At 47.5% G+C, this 11,327-nt stretch overlaps 1 protein-coding gene across 1 annotated transcript in view; it reads right to left on the bottom strand.

Annotated features, from left to right (window-relative positions):
* The window catches only part of BACH2 (BTB domain and CNC homolog 2), a 111,217-nt gene that overhangs the window by 3,111 nt on the left and 96,779 nt on the right, over positions 1 to 11,327 (bottom strand). The window contains 1 exon segment of the mRNA XM_038761149.1: positions 3,037 to 3,243. Coding sequence (XP_038617077.1) covers positions 3,037 to 3,243 — 207 coding nt within the window.

An 11,327-nucleotide genomic window follows, 5' to 3' on the forward strand; every position in this document is an offset into this window, starting at 1 on the left:
CTTAACTTATCTGACACGTTATCTGACCTTGGCTTCACAGACTCCGTCCTCTCCTGGTTCTCCTCTTATCTCTCCGGTCGTTCTTTCTCAGTCTCTTTTGCAGGCTCCTCCTCCCCCTCCCATCCTCTTACGGTGGGGGTTCCCCAAGGTTCAGTGCTTGGTCCCCTTCTGTTCTCAATATACACTCACTCCCTTGGTGACCTCATTCGCTCCCACGGCTTCAACTATCATCTCTACGCTGATGACACCCAGATCTACATCTCTGCCCCTGCTCTCTCCCCCTCCCTCCAGGCTCGCATCTCCTCCTGCCTTCAGGACATCTCCATCTGGATGTCCGCCCGCCACCTAAAGCTCAACATGTCGAAGACTGAGCTCCTTGTCTTCCCTCCCAAACCTTGTCCTCTCCCTGACTTTCCCATCTCTGTTGACGGCACTACCATCCTTCCCGTCTCACAAGCCCGCAACCTTGGTGTCATCCTCGACTCCGCTCTCTCATTCACGCCTCACATCCAAGCCGTCACCAAAACCTGCCGGTCTCAGCTCCGCAACATTGCCAAGATCCGCCCTTTCCTCTCCATCCAAACCGCTACCCTGCTCATTCAAGCTCTCATCCTATCCCGTCTGGACTACTGCACCAGCCTTCTCTCTGATCTCCCATCCTCGTGTCTCTCTCCACTTCAATCCATACTTCATGCTGCTGCCCGGATTATCTTTGTCCAGAAACGCTCTGGACATATTACTCCCCTCCTCAAAAACCTCCAATGGCTACCGATCAATCTGCGCATCAGGCAGAAACTCCTCACCCTGGGCTTCAAGGCTCTCCATCACCTCGCCCCCTCCTACCTCACCTCCCTTCTCTCCTTCTACTGCCCAGCCCGCACCCTCCGCTCCTCCACCACTAATCTCCTCACTGTACCTCGCTCTCGCCTGTCCCGCCATCGACCCCCGGCCCACGTCATCCCCCGGGCCTGGAATGCCCTCCCTCTGCCCATCCGCCAAGCTAGCTCTCTTCCTCCCTTCAAGGCCCTGCTGAGAGCTCACCTCCTCCAGGAGGCCTTCCCAGACTGAGCCCCTTCTTTCCTCTCCCCCTCGTCCCCCTCTCCATCCCCCCGTCTTACCTCCTTCCCTTCCCCACAGCACCTGTATATATGTATATATGGTTGTACATATTTATTACTCTATTTATTTATTTATTTATTTATTTTACTTGTACATTTCTATCCTACTTATTTTATTTTGTTGGTATGTTTGGTTCTGTTCTCTGTCTCCCCCTTTTAGACTGTGAGCCCACTGTTGGGTAGGGACTGTCTCTATGTGATGCCAATTTGTACTTCCCAAGCGCTTAGTACAGTGCTCTGCACATAGTAAGCGCTCAATAAATACGATTGATTGATTGATTGATTAACTTCTCTGGGCCTCAGTGACCTCATCTGTAAAATGGGGATTAAGACTGTGAGCCCCCTGGGGGCCAATGTGATCACCTTGTAACCTCCCCAGTGCTTAGAACAGTGCTTGGCACATAGTAAGCGCTTAACAAATGCTATCATTATTATTATTAAAAGGTGACATAGCTGCAGGGGACACGGAAGAGGAATCTGAAGGCTGAGTCTGAAAACTGGATAAGGTCGCTAAAGGCAGAGGATGGGAGTGGGAACGCTGGAAAAGACTGCAGCATCCCTGGAAGGCCAGAACAGTGGCTAAAGCCGGGGGATATGCCTTTCATGTATATGCCATATATATGCAGCAGGGGAAATAGAGCGGGTCAGAAAACAAAGTCCAGTCATCACCATCTCCCAGGGGGCTTTCCTTTGGGGACCTGCCCTCCTTCCATCACTAATTCCTAACCAGCGAGGTTGAAGGCAGTTTGGGTCTGGGGGCCAGGGTCCCTTGGCCCTAAAGTCAACTCTGCTGCCCACTGGCTGTGGGACCTTGGGCAAGTTGTTTAACGTCTCTGGACCTTGTTATCCTGTACTTAAATAGGGGCCATAATCCCTGTCCTTCAAGTTCCCCATCCATCTATGTGCTAGCTTTGAGGGCCCTTTCGAAGGATCGGAAAAGGTATCTGTTAGTCTTTGGATGATGTGAATGTGTGAGAGAGAGAGAGAGAGAGAGAGAGAGAGAGAGAGAGAGAGAGAGAGAGAGTGTGTGTGTGTGTGTGTGTGTGTGTGTGTGTGTGTGTGTGTGTGTGTGTTTGTGGGTGGCAAGAGTGACGGAGAGGGATATAGCCCAGACTGAGCCCCTTCCTTCCTCTCCCCCTTGTCCCCCTCTCCATCCCCCCCTTCTTACCTCCTTCCCTTCCCCACAGCACCTGTATATATGTATATATGTTTCTACATATTTATTACTGTATTTATTTATTTATTTTACTTGTACATATCTATTCTACTTATTTTATTTTGTTAGTATGTTTGGTTTTGTTCTCTGTCTTCCCCTTTTAGACTGTGAGCCCGCTGTTGGGTAGGGACTGTCTCTATATGTTGCCAATTTGTACTTCCCAAGCACTTAGTACAGTGCTCTGCACATAGTAAGCGCTCAATAAATACGATTGATGTTGATGATATAGCTACAAGGAGAGGGAGATAAAGACAGAGTCCCCCTCCAGATTGTAAGCCCATTGTAGGTAGGGAATGTGTCTCTTTATTGTTATATTGTACTCTCTCAAGCGCTTAGTACAGTGCTCTGCACACAGTAAGTGCTCAATAAATACCACTGACTGATTAACCTCTGAGGGAGAGGGGAAAAGAGAGAAGGAGAGGGAGAGACAGCAGAGAGGGGAAGAAAAAAAGAATGATGGTATTTGTTAAGCGCTTACTATATGTCAAGCATGGTCCTAATTGCCAGAGTAGACATGGGGCTCCCACATGGGACTCAGTCTTAGTCCTTGTTTTACAGATGAGGTAACTAAGGCACAGAGGAGGGAAGTGACTTGCCGAAGGTCACCCAGCAGATAGGTGCCGGAGGCAGAATTAGAACCCAGGTCCTTGAGACTCCCTAGATCATGCCGTTTGAGGGAGCCGTCCTTCACTGGTCACTCACCAACTTGCGAATTTCACATTCTAAGTTCTGAATACAGTCCAGTTTCCTCTTGCGGCAGCGCTGGGCGGCGATGCGATTCTTACTGCGCCGGCGAACGTCGTGAATGAACTCGAGCTGTTCTGAGGTGAGCTTGTGCATCTTTATCATCATCTGGAAATCGTTCCTCGGAAGATCGGTGATCTGATCCACAGGGAAGGGAAGTTTGACCTGCAACCCAGAATGAGTGGTGAGTTGGCGAGCCTGCAGGCACAGTCTGTTTTGACTTCAGACAGAGGGGAAAAGGCTTTAACTGCCGGGGAACTGGCAAAATCCACAGATGAAAGACCTAAAATGCTGCCTTGTTGGGATTAGTGAAGGGGGAAGGCTGAATTGATTCTCCTTTAGGTTTTGAAGCAGTTTTAGCCACTGCTTCATCCACTGGAGATTTTTAAAATAAAATTTAGCACAAAAACACTGCAACAAGAGGATTTTCCTACCAATATTGATGCTCCGCTGATTTGAATCAACTGCTATGCTCCACGTAGCAAAACCTCAAGATACTGATAATAATAATGATAATTAATTAATTCATTCAATCGTATTTATTGAGCGCTTACTGTGTACAGAGCACTGTACTAAGCGCTTGGGAAGTACAAGTCGGCAACATATAGAGACGGTCCCTACCCAACAACGGGCTCATAGTCTAGAAGGAGGAGTCGGACAAAAAAAAGACATGTAGACAATGATAATGGTGGTATTTGTTAAGCGCTATGTACCAAGCGCTGCACTAAGTGCTAGGGCAGATTTTTAAAATAAAATTTATCACAAAAACACTGCAACAAGATGATTTTCCTACCAATATTGATGCTCCAGCTGATTTGAATCAACTGCTATCCTCCACGAAGCAAAACCTCAAGATACTGATAATAATAATGATAATGATAATGATGGTACTTGTCAAGCGCTATGTGCCAAGCGCTGCACTACAAGGCCCTTCAAGGCCCTACTGAGAGCTCACCTCCTCCAGGAGGCCTTCCCAGACTGAACCCCCTTTTTCCTCTCCTCCTCCTCATCCCCCTCAGCCCTACCTCCTTCCCCTCCCCACAGCACTTGTATATATTTGTACAGATTTATTACTCTATTTTACCTGTACATATTTACTATTCTATTTACTTTGTTGATGATGTGCATATAGCTATAATTCTATTTGTTCTGACGACTCTGACACCTGTCTGCATGTTTTGTTTTGTTGTCTGTCTTCCCCTTCTAGCCCGTGAGCCCGGTGTTGGGTAGGGACCGTCTCTCTATGTTGCCGACTTGTACTTCCCAAGCGTTCAGTACACAGTAAGCGCTCAATAAATATGATTGAATGAATGAATAGTAGTTTTCAGCTTTACTCTACTCTACGCCTCAATAATAATAATAATAATGATGGCATTTATTAGGCACTATGTGCAAAGCACTGTTCTAAGCTCTGGGGAGATTACAAGGTGATCAGGTTGTCCCACGGGGGGCTCACAGTCTTAATCCCCATTTTACAGATGAGGTAACTGAGGCCCAGAGAAGTTAAGTGACTTGCCCAAAGTCACACAGCTGACAATTGGCGGAGGTGGGATTTGAACCGGTGACTTCTCACTCTAAAGCCCGTGCTTTTTCCACTAAGCCACGCTGCATCTCTTGCTGGCTGGGCTTCTTCTACATGACTGCTAGAAACCCAGGGGCAGTGCTTTGCTTTTTCTAGCTTTGATGCCCAACCTGCTTTCCTAGTTTCTTGGATAAAATGGGTCCCCAGTCAAAGGGTCCCCTTTGGGCCCTACTAATTCTTTTTTCCTTTCAGAGTCGGCTGTGTCTGCAGAGCCCAGGAGGTGGCAGAGAGGTCTACAGTTCCCTCCGGCTCAGCGCTGAAGCCTTTCTCATCTATCACCCACATCAGGTGGAGAGGAATTGGGGTATGTATATAGGGGTGGGGGACAGAGGGTGTCCCCGGCTTCTGCAATGAGCAGGGTTCTCCAGCAGCCCCCTATAGAGTCACAAAATTCTATCGGTTGCCAACTTGCACTTCCCAAGCGCTTAGTAATAATAATAATAATAATAATAATAATAATAATGGCATTTATTAAGCACTTACTAGGTGCAAAGCACTGTTCTAAGCGCTGGGGAGGTTACAAGTTGATCAGGTTGTCCCACGTGGGGCTCACAGTCTTAATCCCCATTTTACAGATGAGGGAACTGGGGCACAGAGAATAATAATGATGGCATTTATTAAGCGCTTACTAGGTGCAAAGCACTGTTCTAAGCGCTGGGGAGGTTACAAGGTGATCAGGTTGTCCCACGTGGGGCTCACAGTCTTAATCCCCATTTTCCAGATGAGAGAACTGAGGCCCAGAGAAGTGAAGTGACTTACCCAAAGTCACACAGCTGACAAGTGGCGGAGCTGGGATTCAAACCTATGACCTCTGACTCCAAAGCCCGTGCTCTTTCCACTGAGCCACACTGCTTCCCTAGTACAGTGCTCTGCACACATTAAGCGCTCAATAAATACGATTGAATGAATGATCAGCATTAACTCCTCTAATGCTACCCTTCTCACTGTGCCTCCAATCCCTCGCCCACATCCTCTACCCCTCGACCATAACCCAGCATTTGGTACAGTGCCTGGCTCACAGAAAGCGCTTAATGAATACAGTAAAAGAAGCTCGGACTGGTGGGAGAGAAGAAGGATGCCCGAGAGCCGGAAATCCCTTCTGCTAAGAGGTCATTTGCCCACATGGCTGAATTCCTGCTCTCTCACCCCCTTTGCCTTGCCATAAGAAGCAGTGCCAAATTGTACTTTCCACATGCTTATTTCAGTGTTCTGCACACACAGTGAGCGCTCAATAAATACGATTGAATGAATGAATATATACGATTCGATGAATGAATTCTGCCTCAGGCCTGAAACGCCCTCCCTCAAATAATAATAATGGTATTTGCTAAGTGCTTAACTATGTGCCAGGCACTGTACTATGCGCTGAGCTGACATACAATTACTCTCCCTTCCTTCAAAGTCTTATTGAAGGCACGTCTCCTCCAGGAGGCCTTCCCTGACAAGTCCCCCTTTCCTCTTCTCCCACTCCCTTCTGCGTCATCCCAACTTGCTCCCTTTGTTCTTCCCCCCTCCCAGCCCCACAGCACCTATGTACAAATCTGAAATTTATTTATTTATATTAATATCTGTCTCCCCCGCCCCACCCCACCCCCCAGCTCATTGTGGGCAGGGAGTGCATTTAGGGTTGCATTGTATTCTCCCAAGTGTTTAGTATCGTGCTCTGCACACAGCAAGTGCTCCATGAATACGATTGAAATACGACTGAATAATAATAATAATAATAGCGTTTACTGAGCGCTTACTATGTGCAAAGCACTGTTCTAAGCGCTGGGGAGGTTACAAGGTGATGAGGTTGTCCCACAGGGGGCTCACAGTCTTAATCCCCATTTTACAGATGAGGGAACTGAGGCACGGAGAAGTTAAGTGACTTGTCCAAAGTCACCCAGCTGACAATTGGCAGAGCCGGGATTTGAACCCATGACCTCTGACTCCAAAGCCCGGGCTCTTTTCATTGAGCCACGCTGCTTCTCTGAATGAGAATGAACGTACTGATGAGTTATATTCAGTTCGCTTCATTAGACTGTAAGCTTGTTGTGGCAGGGACTGTGAGCCCACTGTTGGGTAGGGACCGTCTCTATATGTTGCCAACTTGTACTTTCCAAGCGCTTAGTACAGTGCTCTGCACACAGTAAGCGCTCAATAAATACGATTGAATGTCTACCAACTCTGCTATATGGTTCTCTCCCAAGGGCTCAGTACAGTGCTCTGCACACAGTAAGAGTTCAATAAATGCCACTGATTGTTTAGGTGCTGATTCAGAGCACTAGTATTCGCTAAAGCAAATTATATTTGCATCCACACACAAACACACACCCTCTCTTCCCTCAAGCGCCCAGCCTGGCAAAACCCTGGGATTACCTGCTGGAGATTCTCTGATTTTCCTGACACTTGGTCAAGATACTTTTATTTTTATGATGGCATTTATTAAGCGCTTACTATGTGCAAAGCACTGTTCTAAGCGCTGGGGAAGTTACAAGGTGATCAGGTTGTCCCACGGGCAGGCTCACAATCTTAATTAATCCCCATTTTACAGATGAGGGAACTGAGGCCCAGAGAAGTGAAGTGGCTTGCCCAAAGTCACACAGCTGACTAGTGGCAGAGCCGGGATTTGAACCCACGACCTCTGACTCCAAAGCCTGGGCTCTTTCCACTGAGCCACGCTGCTTCTCACAATGTCAATGTGAGAAGCACTTCAATGTCCCTGTCTAAGCCCAAGCCTTCCTGTGGGAGCCACTGAAAAGACTTCCCCCGCTGTGTCCTGTCCCCTGACGAGCCCTGCCCCAGTGCCCGCTGAGAAATTTCGGCCCAGACATGGCTTATTTTATTATTATTACTACTACGACTATTACTACTAATGATGATGATGTGTTTGACGCTTAATGCCCTGGCCAGCTCCGTGCAGTTCGAAATGCTTAGTCAGGGCAGCCGGGGAAAACAGCTTCTTGCTTGGGTTCCAGAGGCTGACCTTAGACTATTATATTTGCAGACAGCTACCAAATGATATGAAAGAATATTTGATTGCCCTTTCGTGCCCTTTGGACAGTAAACACACATCCAGTCCCAGACGGGGCTGAAATAGCCCGGCCAGCTACAGAGCCTTGTGTGATGACGGGTCATGGCGGGAAATACGTTGCGGCTGCTTTCTGGGGTAGGAGCTTGGGTTCTCTCTGGCCTTCGGATACTGACCCTAAAGCGATTCCGCCTTCCTCTTTTCCAGAAGGTGGGGGTCGGGGTATTTTCAGAGGCCCCACCACAGTGGGAGAGCTTTGGGAAGAGCCACTTGCAGCTTTTGGAAACTGGCAATAAATGACCAAATATTCCGCCAGCAAGTGCAGAGATCAAATTCTCCACGGAAATGCATACAGCCAAAACACAAATACACAGCACTACCAACCCAACTACTTCTCTCTTTTTGAAACGGCTCTAAGGAAGGGAACCCTGCCTGTCTCGATAATTTACAGTGATTTAAAGAGCTTAACTATTACTACTACTGCTGCTGAGAAAACCGAGATTCAGAGCGGAGCTTAACAAATACTGAAACTTCACGTTTCCCCTTCCTCCTATCTTCTCTCTGCTTCTCCCCTGGCCCGCTTCCAGCCCACTCACAGTGCTCTGCACACAGTAAGCGCTCAATAAGTACGACTGAATGAATGAATGAAAGACGTGATCTCTGCCGTCGAGGAGCTAACACTGTAGACAGAAACGGTTTTAGGACTAACTAGTTTATCAATCCTGCCATCTTTGTTATTGCTTTCTTTAGTTCCAGGAAATCTTGAGTATAAGAGTGGGACAACTTTAGACTTTACTGCAACTCTGTCAGAACAACAGGGAATATGTTTACACAACAGCCCATTTCTTGGGTAGATTTCTCTCTTCCCATTGTTCTAGAACCCAAAAAGTTTACTCTTTCAAAGTGCAGATGAATATTTTTCTAAAGCAGGAGATTACAGGAGAGGGGAGTTCCAATTCCGGATTATTTTACGGACTGACATGTCCTTCCTTACGGGATTCATGATTTCCAGGTTATTCTTGTGGTTGCTATTTTTAAGACGGACTGCTGCTGGACCCTAGCGAAGCAGAGAAAACATCTGTAATCTTGCCACCGGGATTAAATTCCAGTAAATAACCCTAACCTTCCTCCTGTCAGAGGAAATGACCAGCAATTCATAGGTACCACCAACCACTCAACAGCTTTGACACAACTGTTCTGTCCCCTTCTTTGGGAACAACAAAAATAAACCCGTGGAAGCGTTTTCTTCATTCTCCCACATCCATCCCATCCCTAAAAAATAAAAAATCATAACCCCTGTCAAATGAGACAGACTGCCCATACTTTGGGTGGGACTTGCTCTCTTTTCAGCAATTCCTCTGGACAAGACACAGGCATCTGAGCTAAAAAAAAGGAGAGTAAAGGGATGGAGGAGGAGGAAGGAAAAGAGAGGAGTTGGGCGGGATGGGGCAGCAGATCGTAATTTTGGTATTTGTTAAACCCTTACGATGCACCCGGCACTGTACTGAGCACTGCCTGGGGTAGATAAAAAATAGGCATGTTGGACCCAATCTCTACCCGACATGGAGCTCACAGCCTCAAGACGAGGGAGGGAAGGAGGGAATTCCGCCCGGATGTAGCGGGGACTCCACGGCCCTCTTCGGGCCCCGAGTCAGCTGGGATTTCTGAATCGCAAGCAAACCGGGTCGTGGCCTGCCCTTTCCCATTCCTTTCCCCATTCCTTTATTTGTATTAATGTCTGTCTCCTTCTTTATCCTGCAAGTTCACTTTGGGCAGGGAACATATCAGTTATAATGTACTCTCCCAAGTGCGTAGTACAGCGCTCTGCGCACAGTAATGCTCAATAATTATGACTGATGGAACAGGTATTTTATCCCCATTTTACAGATGAGGAAACTGAAGCTCAGAGAAATTAAGTAACTTGCCCCAAGTCACACAGCAGGCAAGTGAAGCAGCGTGAGAAGCAGAGAAGCAGCGTGGCTCAGTGGAAAGAGCCCGGGCTTTGGAGTTAGAGGTCATGGGTTCAAATCCCGGCTCTGCCAATTGTCAGCTGTGTGAGTTTGGGCAAGTCACTTAACTTCTCTGGGCCTCAGTTCCCTCATCTGTAAAATGGGGATGAAGACTGTGAGCCCCATGTGGGACAACCTGATCACCTTTGTAACCTCCCAAGTGCTTAGAACAGTGCTTTGCACATAGTAAGCGCTTAATAAATGCCATTATTATTATTATTACTAGCAAGTGGCAGAGCCAGGATAAGATACCAGCCATTTGCCTTTTCACTAGGCCACACTGCTTTTCTGGGGCAGGCAGGCAGACACAGACACACACAGACACACAAACACACAAACACATCACAAAGCACTCTTTTACTATTTCACAAACCCTGCTTGCCCCAAGGACATTGGCCACTATATGCACACAACTCCGGATGAATCTAATAATCTCAGTCAGAAAAGTGTTCCGACCGATTCTCTCTCCCCGGGTGTTTGCCTAGATTCTTTTACTCTTTTCCCAGCTTCCTCTGGGGAAACGCAAAGGTGACCAAGGACAGAGAACGGGCTTGGGAGCAGAAAGACCTGGGTTCTAATCCCAGCTCCACCGCTTGTCTGCTGGGTGACCTTGGGCAAATCACTTCACATCCCTGAGCTTCAGTTCTCTCATCCGTAACATGGGGATGGAGGCTGTGAACCCTATGCGGAACAGGGACTGTGTCCAACCTAATTAGCTTGTATCCACCCCAGCGTTTAGTACAGTGCCTGGCACAAAGTAAGAGCTTAACAAAAACCATTTTTAAAGAAGAGGGTGTCCAACACACTCCTGAGAGCCCAGGATCAGCACTTGGAACCCAATGAAGCACAGGTCTCACGAGACTCCCAGCATTTACTTACTCTATAATTAAATATTACTCTATTAATTTTATTACTCTATTTATTTATTTTATTTGTACATATCTATTCTATTTATTTTATTTTGTTAGTATGTTTGGTTTTGTTCTCTGTCTCCCCCTTTTAGACTGTGAGCCCACTGTTGGGTAGGGACTGTCTCTATGTGTTGCCAATTTGTGCTTCCCAAGCGCTCAGTACAGTGCTCTGCACAGAGTAAGCGCTCAACAAATACGATTGATGATGATGATGATCCTCCCCAGCGACTGAATAATCGATCCGCCGGGCGCTTTGAAAACGACCCATCCTGCCTCTCTTTTCCGGTTACGTAGGGATTCCTGAGCCTTCAGCAGAAATAATCACCCGGCGGTAGCCCGTAGCCAGGCCTAGCGGGAAGAGCTGGCTCTCAGCTCCGCCGCTTGCCTTCCGGGTGACCTTGAGGTGAGCCACTTCACTTCTCTGGGCCTCCGTTGCCTCATCTGTAAAATGGGAATCTAATATTTGTTCTCCAGCCCACTTAGACCGTGAGCCCCACGTGGGACTGGGATGGTGTCTGATCTATCGCGTGTCTCCCCTCGCGTTTAGCACGGTGCCTGACACATAATAAGCACTTAAATACCACACTACTCATTATAATTACTGTTGAGAATGAGGTACAAAGGAGGCCCGGTTTTTTTGGAAAGAACTCCGAATTGCTTTTGCTTCCTCCCCTCCAAGCTGTGCAAACTCTGTTTCTGGTTCTCAGATCCCGGGCCTTCTGCCCCTTCCCCCT

This window comes from Tachyglossus aculeatus, chromosome 19, assembly GCF_015852505.1.
Source record: "Tachyglossus aculeatus isolate mTacAcu1 chromosome 19, mTacAcu1.pri, whole genome shotgun sequence".
In the NCBI taxonomy this organism is placed as follows: Eukaryota; Metazoa; Chordata; class Mammalia; order Monotremata; family Tachyglossidae; genus Tachyglossus; species Tachyglossus aculeatus.